Source organism: Trichechus manatus, unplaced genomic scaffold (assembly GCF_000243295.1).
Source record: "Trichechus manatus latirostris isolate Lorelei unplaced genomic scaffold, TriManLat1.0 scaffold00268, whole genome shotgun sequence".
In the NCBI taxonomy this organism is placed as follows: Eukaryota; Metazoa; Chordata; class Mammalia; order Sirenia; family Trichechidae; genus Trichechus; species Trichechus manatus.
Window position 1 is genome coordinate 131,655 of NW_004444204.1, and position 10,099 is coordinate 141,753.

The window sequence follows — 10,099 nt, forward strand, 5'->3', positions numbered from 1 at the left end:
TTGCCTGCATGGTTTCTGCTGAATAGTCCGAGCTTATTCTTATTGACTCTCCCTTGTAGATGACTTTTCGTTTATCCCTAGCTGCTCTTAAAATTCTCTCTTTATCTTTGGTTTTGAAAAGTTTGATAATAATATGTCTTGGTGACTTTCTTTTGGGATCTACCTTATGTGGGGTTCGATGAGCATCTTGGATAGATATTGTCTCATCTTTCACAATATCAAGGAAGTTTTCTGCCAACAAATCTTCAACAATTCTCTCTGCATTTTCTGTTATCCTCCCCTGTTCTGGTACTCCAATCACTCGTAGGTTACTCCTCTTGATAGAGTCCCAGATAATTCTTAGGGTTTCTTCATTTTTTTTAAATCCTTTTATCTGATTTTTCCTCAGATAAGTTGGTATCAAGTGTTTTATCTTCAATCTCACTAATTCTGATTTCCATTGCCTCTATTCTGCTCCTGTGACTTTCTACTGAGTTGTCTAATTGTGAAATTTTATTGTGAATCTTACAGATTTCCGATTGCTGTCTCTCTATGGATTCTTGTAGCCTGTTAAATTTGTCATTATGCTCTTCTCTAATCTTCTTAAGTTCCTCTATTGCTTGGTCCCTGTTCTGCATAATTTCCTTCCTGATCTCTTGAAGAGTTCTGTATATTAATCTTTTGTATTCTGCCTCTGGTAATTCCAAGAAATTCTCTTCCTCTGGAAAATTTCTTGATTCTTTATTTTGGGATCTTGCTGAAGCCATCATGGTCTGCCTCTTTATGTGATTTGATATTGACTGTTGTCTCCAAGCCATCAATAAGTTATTATATTCATTCATTTTATGTTTGCTCTTGGGTCCTAACTTCTTGTTTTGTTTTGTTTTGATATACCCAAATAGGCTGCTTGTGTGAGCTAGCCCGATCACCAGCACCCCTTAAGCTCCAACATCCTGCCATCAGGTGGCCAGACCTGCCACAAAGTATGTGGACCCAGGAGTCCATCCACTCCTCCTGTACGGCTTCAGCTCAGGTGTCCAGGTAGTCGGCCACCAAGTGTATGGTGCAGGCTCTCACCTACAGTCCTAGACAGGCATGGGTGATTGGTGTAGGCACAGGCATCCAGTTGCAGCAGGGGGACACACACTGGGCAAGGCAGGGGGCCAATGGCCACCCCCAAGTGTCCAGGAGGAAAGCATTTCCCTGCTCCCTAGAGTGTGTAGGTGGGTGGGTTCTGCAGCTGGACTATGAGCACCAATGCTGTTGGCTGTAAGGACTGGGGGGCATCTTTCTTGAGCCCCTGTCGCAGGTGGCTAGGTAGCATGGGTGGAGCCACCAGTCCTCAGGCCCCTGATGTGGGTAGGTGAAGACCCTGATTAATGGGCAGAGCAGTGTCAAATATCATGAACCTTCCACTTCACAGCTGCAACAGTTGAAGTTACACTTCAGGTATATACCCTGTTGTACTGTGGTAATGAGGGCCTACGCTGCTGAGATGGGCCCACACAAATCTATGCAGGGGGAAAGGCACTCAAAGTCTGTGGATCCCTAATGCCTATGCCTACGCAAAGGAGCTCTGCCTACCCTGAGTTCCGGGCTTAGGGGAGCCGGCAGATTATTTTTTCCCCAGTTTGTTAATCTGTTCCCTCTCCAAGGCCAGGAGAATGGCTCAGGGCGCGTGATGGGTCCTACTTCTGGCCCAGAGGACTTGGCAATAGCTGAACCCGTCCCGGACCGAGCGCAGAGCAGGGAGTGGGAAGGTAAATGGGAGAGAGGTTTTTCCCAAAGGTGGGTGCTTTTGATCCATGTGGTAGGCCAGATGCAAGTACTTATCTTTTGCTGATTGAGGGCTGCTTCTCACTGGTTCTGGATGGCCTACTAGACTCTCTGCGTTTGGGTCTCTCCCGATGTGGAAAATGTCTCCCGAGCGCCACTGCTTGCCTCACCATGCACTATGAGCTGATACAGCCTGAAGGGTTCTGGCTACCGGCAGGTCAGATCTGGCAACACCTCGCTGCTTCCAAACCGTTTCTCTCTCCCCCTGCCACTCAGTCTGATTCCTCAACTTTGCCTTTGATGTTCAGGGCTCCTAGATTGTGATATATAATCGATTCACTTGTTTTTTCGGGTCTTCGTCGTAAGAGGGACCACCGGAAGCGTATGACTACTCCATCTTCCATATGATTTTCAATGGCTGATTTTTGGAGCAGATCACCAGTCCTTTCTTCCAAAGTGCCTCTGGGTGGACTCGAACCTCCAACCATTAAGTTAGTAGCTCTTATGGATCAAATTATATTCCTGAAAAATATGTGTTGTAAATCCTAACCTCTATGCCTGTGGTTATAATCCCATTTGGGAATGAGTTGTCTTTGTTATGTTAATGAGGCAGGATTAGTGCAGGGTGTACCTTGAGTCAATCTCTTTTGAGATATAAAAGAGATTAAACAAGTGAGCAGAGGAGAGATGGGGGAAGACACATGCCAAGCCACATGAAGACTGCCCAGGAGCAGAAACTCAGAAGAGACAAGGACGTTCCTCCAGAGCCGAAAGAAAGAGAAAGCCTTTTCCTAGGGCCAGCACTCTGAATTCGGACTTCTACCCTCATAAACTGTGAGAAAATATATTTCTGTTTGGTAAAGTCACCCACTTGTGGTATTTCTGTTGTAGCAGCTCTGTATAACTGACAGTAGCCAAGCATGTCAACCATTTTCACTACCCAGGGACTCCATCTAAAACCTCTTATGTCCAAAGTGATCTTCCTCCCAAAACAGTCTTCACAGACTTGGTAAAGGGTACAACCATTCCACTCAGCAGTTCAAGACAAAAACCCAGGCATCCTGATTCCTCTATTTCTCTTGATTCCTTTTTTTCACACCTTTCACATCAACATCAACAGCAAGTTCTACTTGATCTCCCTTGGAAACATATCTCAGTTTAACCATCATTCTCCATTTCTATTGCCACCACTTTTGCCCAAGCGGTCTTCATAGCTTGCTTAGACTTCTGCTGTAGCCTCCTAATGGGTCCCCTTGCTTCTAGTTCTTAACCTCTCTATGGTCCATTCTCCACTCAGCTTTTTTAAAATTGCATAGCAGATAATGCTGTTTCCTTGCTTAAAACTCGTCAATGTTTTCCATAGCACTTAAAAGAAAATCTAAACTTCTTACCTTCCCTTTTAACCAGCCTTCATTCATTCATTCATTTAACAAATATTTCTAACGCACCTAATTTTTGCCAAGTACCTATTTAGGCATTGGGCAATACAAACATGATACTTGCCTCTGAAATGCCCAGTTTAGTGAGAGAAAGAGACATATGAAGAAATAAATTAAAATATAACACTTTCGCAGATTTAAGTACTTTGGCAGAGTTAAGAGCAAGGTGGGCTAGGTGTACAAAAGAGCAAATATCTGCCTGCAGGAATCAAGGCTTTACCAGACAAGGGGCAATTACCGACATGGATTTGAAAGATGACTAGTTGTGGATATGGGTGCAGTCTATGATCTAGGAATAGAAGAAAGTTTACAGATCCATATGGAGCTCTCCAATCCCCAAAAATACTTAGAAAAATCATCTAGAGGTGAACGAAGAATTCAAAATGGGCAGTATGATCACTATTCACCACAGAGTGCAACAGAAAAATACCCTTGTCAGGTCATTACAGAAACTGAGGATGGTTAAAACACAGATGGATATTTAGAACAATATTCCATTCATTTATTTAACAACAATTTTTTGTGTGTTTACTACATATTAAAAACTATTAGAAGAGCTGAGGATACAGCAATAAACAAAACTGACCAAATCTCTGCCTTCATGGAGTTTACATTCGAGTGTAGGGTTCTGACAATAAACAAATATGTAATATAATGTCAGAGATAAGAGCAATGATGAAAAATAAAGCAAGGTAAGGAGTAGACAGCTGGGGTCGTTATTTGAGATATAAGAATCAGGAAAGGTCTTGGGAAGGAAAACTGGGGCAGACGTCTGAATGAAGCGATCTACAATATTATTTGGATCAATTACTCAACTTCACAGACTAGGAAAACACATTTTTAACTTTGCTGACTTTACCAAACTGCACCTTCACTAAAGTGATGATTAACTAAAGTGATGATTATTTGACCATGTGTAATTGGTCCCATGATTAGGCAGGTTAAGATTCAGACTACATATAATTTCTCTACTGATCATTAACTAACCCTGAGTTTAGTTATTAACCAAAGGTCTGCTCTCTTTCTCTTGTTCATGTGACCTTGTTTACACTTCTCTTTAAGTCTCAGCTGGATTTTATCTTCCCATAATGTTAAACCTGGTCTCTCAAACATGATTGCTCACCCATGCAGCTAAATGCAGAATGTAGCCAAAGCCTTAATTCCCCTTCCTCTATTTCAGAGTTAGGATTGAGGGATAAGGTACTGGACAAAAATTAAATCTACTATCTTCAACTAAAAAATAACTAAGGACCATCTTCACGTTTAGGAAAGGAGTACTCTGATAAGAATGAGAAATAAGAGTAAAGGAGAAGGGAACACTGATAAAACCTTAAGAAACATGCGAAGATAAGGATCCCATGAGACTCTAAAATACTCTCAGTGGAGAACTAGAGAGTAGAAGGGAAAAACCAAAGTTTTTACAATTTGGGAACTCTCTCAAATGGTTGCCCTGACTTCTCTATTATTCCTGACCAAGCCAAAGGTCAAGTCAATGGTATGCCAATACACGATGCATCAAAGAAAGACAAATGTTTTAAAAAATTCAGGCAACCAGCTGTGAACACTAAACGAGGAATTAAATACATGTGCGTTACTAAGAAACATTACTGAAAAATGAGAATGAGGAGCAAGAAATCCCTTCATGAACTTGACCATAAACAAAAGGTTCAGAAAACCATCAAGTCCATTATTTTCAGGGTCAGGCCTACAAATTCAAAGCAATTTTTAGAAGATGCATCTATCTGCACAGAAAGATGATAAAGGTCCCTAGAACCTCCTTTATTCTTAAAAAATCACTTAATAGAACTAAGAAGTACAAGGCAAAATGGCAGCCACATGGTGGTTTTACAGCCTATCATAAATCCTGGGTTAATAAAAAGTTAATTGGTTGAGAGTTGTATCACAAACAGAGCAGCCAATTTCTCTCTACTGTGTACAAATGCAGTCTAAAGAGAACCTTTCATAAAGGAATAAGATGCAATTAGAATTTGCCTAGAGAATCGGGTTTTCTTCACTTTTGTTTCTTATACCTGAGAGATGTGACTAAAATACTGCAAAGCTGTTTCCACAGGGCTTTTGAAGAACAGCTTCTCCTGAGGTTTTAGCTATGAAGAGAGTAAGAGAAACAATAAGCATATCCACAATACAATGAAATAAAATACTGACAAATATAGCAAAGAATGTACCATTCTTCTAAAGTGCCTGGTATGATTTTCACTGTGCTTAAGTAAGAGGGAGATCATAACTGCTCTAGGAGATGCAGACTACTTGCCCTAATTCTCCTTACTTCATGCTTTTGTAACAGTGCCCACAAATAATTCTTCTATCTGTTGCTTACCCTCTTTTCACAATTACTACCTGTGAGTTTTGTCTCCTTCTTTTCTTTTTAAAAAAATGTCAGTGCTTACTTACTCATCGTATGTACCTTGGGTATACTTCTTACAGGCCAGGAACAAGATGAGATGGTCTGTGGCAGGGGATAAAAACTTACATTATCAGAAAGAGCCAGACGCTTGCAAGAAGCTCCACAAACGGCACATTTCTCTGGGAGAAAAATGGGGGGAAATGTTTGAGCATGAGGTCAGATTTTCCTAAAGTATACTCTAACAGTCGAGTAAGCTAGCAAGAGAAAAAGTAGAGAGAGTTCTGACTGAATTTAGAATATCACTGGATATAAAAGGACATCAGCTTAAGCTCTGTTCTCTAAATCAGTATTTCCAGACTAGTATGTTGAAGACAGATAAAACTTTCATACCGTACTCCTACCCATCTCTCCCTTTTTTTTTACATTCCCTATTTTCTTCTGTGAGTGAGGGACAACCCCTCCCCCACCCCCATGCAGAGTACTGGAGTACATTTACAAGAGTACTGAGAAAAGTACAAGAGTATCAGTGATCTCAACTTTAAATTACTCTTTGCTATCCTATCTACCTGACAGCAGGCACACAATGGGTACTCAAACTCCCCAATTATTCCTACCCTGTTCCCACTTTGTTAATATTCCTGGATCTCGCTTTGAAGCTCTCCTACTCTTATTCTCCAATTAACTCAATTTGAAAGATGCGAAAATGAAAATTCTTAATCTTTTCTTACCATCTGAAATTTCAGCAGCAGTGGTTATTGCTTGAGATAAATGCCATGCCATTAGAAAACATCACAGGGCATGTGCTTTACAGAGACAAACCACTCCAAGGCGAGCAGCTGTTACCTTAGTAAATGCTTTATTACATCAGCAGATAAAAGGATCATGAGATTCAGATAGAGGAAAAAGCTTCTCCAAAGGCTACCTAACCAGACTACTCTTTCCTTGAGAACTAAAGGTTTTTCCCAGTCAGTCCTCCATAGTATTGTTAGAGTGAACTATCAAGTGCGAGTCACTTGTCTACTTAAGAAAATAATACAAAATTCCAAAGATCTCCATCACCTAAAGGATGGTCAGGTTTTTTAGCCTGGTATATACAGCCTTACATCATCTGGCCACTTTCTGCCTCTCTAGCCTCATCTTTCACCATTTCTTACGTTACTCTCTATGTTCTACCACTCCTGACTATGTGTCATCCTTGCACTATGGTTTCATAATGTTGTATGCCTTTATACATACTGTTCTCTTCAGCTAGAATGCTCTTCCCTGCCTTGACCACTCGGCAAACTCCGGTTTATTATTCAGAACTCTACTGAAGCAGCACCTCTTCGTCAAGTCTTCCCTGATCAAAGCACCCTACCCTAAGTCCCTTCTCTGAGTTATTTTCTCACCTTGTACGTATTTCAGCATAAAAACAAACCCTTAAATTCAAGTCCCATTTCTAAGACTTAATAGCTGTGAGAACTTGGTCAAATCACTTATGTTTTCTGAACCAGTTTCCTCCTTTGTAAAATGGTTCTACTAAGAATTAGCTCCTGGGGTTGTGGTGAGGAGCACATAAAATTTGTATATGTGAAAATGTTTCTTAAACTGTAAAAGTATCATCAACATAATTTCTAACCCAACTGATTTCAGAGGCTAGACTACTTCCCATCAGAAATGGTTCTTGATATCAGCCAAACTTTGCCCTCATGCCTATTCATCATTCTTACTCTCTTTTCCTTCGTCAGTCTGATCCCTTGTGGCCTTCCCTGTCACAGATTTCAAAACACTGATGAGTACCTTTTGGCACTCAAGTAATATTTATCCCATTTGCTAAATGATTCATTAATGGAATCCTCCAATTTCCATAATCAGCAGTTTCCTACATTATCCACACTACCACTGATTGGCCTACTACGTGATTTTTATCCTAAGTCATACAGAGAAATGGCAAATCATTATTTCTAGATTAAAAACATTTTTGCCTGAATCTTAAAACAGTTAAGTTACTTACCCAGAGTCACACACTTTTTACAAAAAATATGGCCACAGCTCGTGACAAAGAAATGAGCTCCATCTTTTCGGAAACACTGGTTGCAGTGAAACCAATCCATTCTGGAACAGATAGACTAAGAATAACCTGGAGTATAACATAATTACAGCTGTTCCACAATCTATGTAACAATGTTTGCTTAGCTTCTGATGTGAGCATATTATTGTGGATACTTCAACTGGTTGTAAGGAAGTATATATCTCTCTGAACAAAGAAGACTATAGACTATGCTAAATTTTTAAGAAAAAATATGTATGTTTGGAAAAGTAATTGGAGGACAGTGGTGATCTTTTTTTGAGTGGTGGGATTATGGGAATTTGTGTGTACGTGTGTGTTGCTTTACACTTTTTTGTTTTTCAAGTTTTCTGTATTAATTCATGTACCAATTTGTAATGAGAAAAAAACATATTTTAAATGAGGCATTTCTTTCCTAATGGTTTTTGTGATATGATGAGAGTGGAGGGAAGACGAAGTGGTGGACCAAATAAAGTATATCACATATTAGCCAGCTGGGACACATTTTGTTTAAGGGAAACAGCAAGGATGGAGACCCCCAGCAAGTGGGGTCTCAGTTTGTACGTGTTCCCTTCTACTCTACAGACGCTCAGAATCATAGACCTGGAGGGACCTTAAAAGTCACTTAATGTTTTGTCCAATCCCAGTTTTTCAAAAGATGTACCTGTTGCTCACTGAAATTAAATGACTTGTCCAAAGTTCATCTTTGGGTTGTGGTAGCTCTGGAATTCAAATTGAAGTTTGATTCCCATGTTAAAATTCTTGCTACCACATGAAGCCAGCCATTGTGTTAGACAATATCAACTGCATATAACTGCTAAATACATAACTAAGAAAATGTGGCTTTGTGAGATGTTTAAAGTGAATAAAATAGCATATCAAAGATACAGAACTGAGCTGTAATTAGTTCATATGTTTAATGACTTTCTATGTCTAATGACTATGTTAAGATTATTATATTCATTAATTTGATTTCTGATTCATGATAAAATTTACTGAATAAGCAGTTCAACATATAGGCATTATAGTCAACGCCATGAGATTTCTATTTGTCACTCAAGATACACTAACTTCTACCATGAGCGTTAAAGGAGTTAGTGAAAGGCCCCACTATATACGCCCTGGCTAGTTTAAGGGCAGCAACAATTTTAATCAAATAGGCTGACCAGATGAACCACTTATACGAAAGGCAGTTAACGTTAACAGGGTTTGAGAGCAAGATGACTCCCTGAGGGCAAAACCCGAATGTTTTCAAGGAGTGATGGAGATTACGCAGTACCTCGAATTTCCCGTAAGTTATTTTTTCTAACTACCTTCCCTAACCGCTTGGCTGCTGTGATCCCAGAAAACCTCGGATCTCACCAAAATCATTTACTTCTTCTCACGAAGACCTGGAAATGGCAGTAAAATAAACAGTACGCCTGGCACTAACGCGAAGCACAGACTGGGCGCGAACAACCCCGCCGTGTGAGAGGCGTAGGCGGGGCCCGCGCGGCGTGCTGGGTGTGTGGGCGGGGCCGCGGCGGCGTGCTGATGTGTGGGCGGGGCACGCTGGGCGTGCTGGGTGCGTGGGCGGGGCTTGGTGTACTAGAGGTGTGGGAGCTTCTTAATGGCCAGGGAGAAACGGCCTCATTAAAAATTGAGAACGAGTAAAGAATGTGATCTAATCTCATTCATGTCACTGTGGAAACAAAAAAGATGAAAATTAACCTAATAATATTTCAAAAGACAATGAGAACATACTAGAAAAATGTGTCCACAAAATAAATGACAACTTTAACCTAGTATTTTAAAACAAACTAAAGAAATAAAATAATCCACGCGTGGGAAGAACAGCATAAAATAGAAAAGCTCAAAAAGGATATGGATAGGCCACAACTGGGTATTAAACAGGAACTAACAGCTCATAAGATAATTTGAAATTTTTTTTTTCAAAACTAAAAAATGAGAAGACGATACAAGGAAATAGAGGTTGGAAAGGAGAAAGGTTTTTTGAAAAAAGATATAAAGAAAGAAAAGATTTCAAGAAAACAGAAAACAAGCAATAATGTTTTTCATATATTTTAATATACATATATATGTTCATTCCCCCGAAGGAAAAAACCTAAGTACATTCGCATACATTAGTATGAGAACAAATATTTAAAACAAACACTCGAGAAAATTTTCCTGAAATTAAAAAAAAGACTTGAGTCTACATACTGAAAGGGCATGCCATGTATATAAGAAAATTGACCCAGAATAGTCAAAACCAAGACATTTTATAGTAAAACTACTAGACTTTTAAAGATAAGGGTAAAACCTCGTATGCATCCAGATAAAAGCTACCAGTTCCTTAAAAAAAAAAAAAACCTAAACCCGTTGGTGCCGAGTTGATTCTGACTCATAGTGACCCTATAGGACAGAGTAGAACTGCTCCATAGGGTTTCCAAGGAGCAGCTGGTGGTTTGCATCCTTAGCACCCCATGGCTCTTAACCACTGTGTCACTAGGC

At 39.9% G+C, this 10,099-nt stretch overlaps 1 protein-coding gene across 1 annotated transcript in view; it reads right to left on the reverse strand.

Moving 5' to 3' along the window:
- RNF212B (ring finger protein 212B) overlaps positions 1–7,652 on the reverse strand; it is a 27,734-nt gene extending 20,082 nt beyond the window's left edge. Inside the window, exons 1-3 of the mRNA XM_023724903.1 lie at positions 7,553–7,652; positions 5,686–5,738; positions 5,225–5,299 (exon numbers count right to left, since the gene is read on the reverse strand). Coding sequence (XP_023580671.1) covers positions 5,225–5,299; positions 5,686–5,738; positions 7,553–7,652 — 228 coding nt within the window. The remainder of the gene's footprint in view (positions 1–5,224; positions 5,300–5,685; positions 5,739–7,552) is intronic.
- Positions 7,653–10,099: the final 2,447 nt, after the last annotated feature.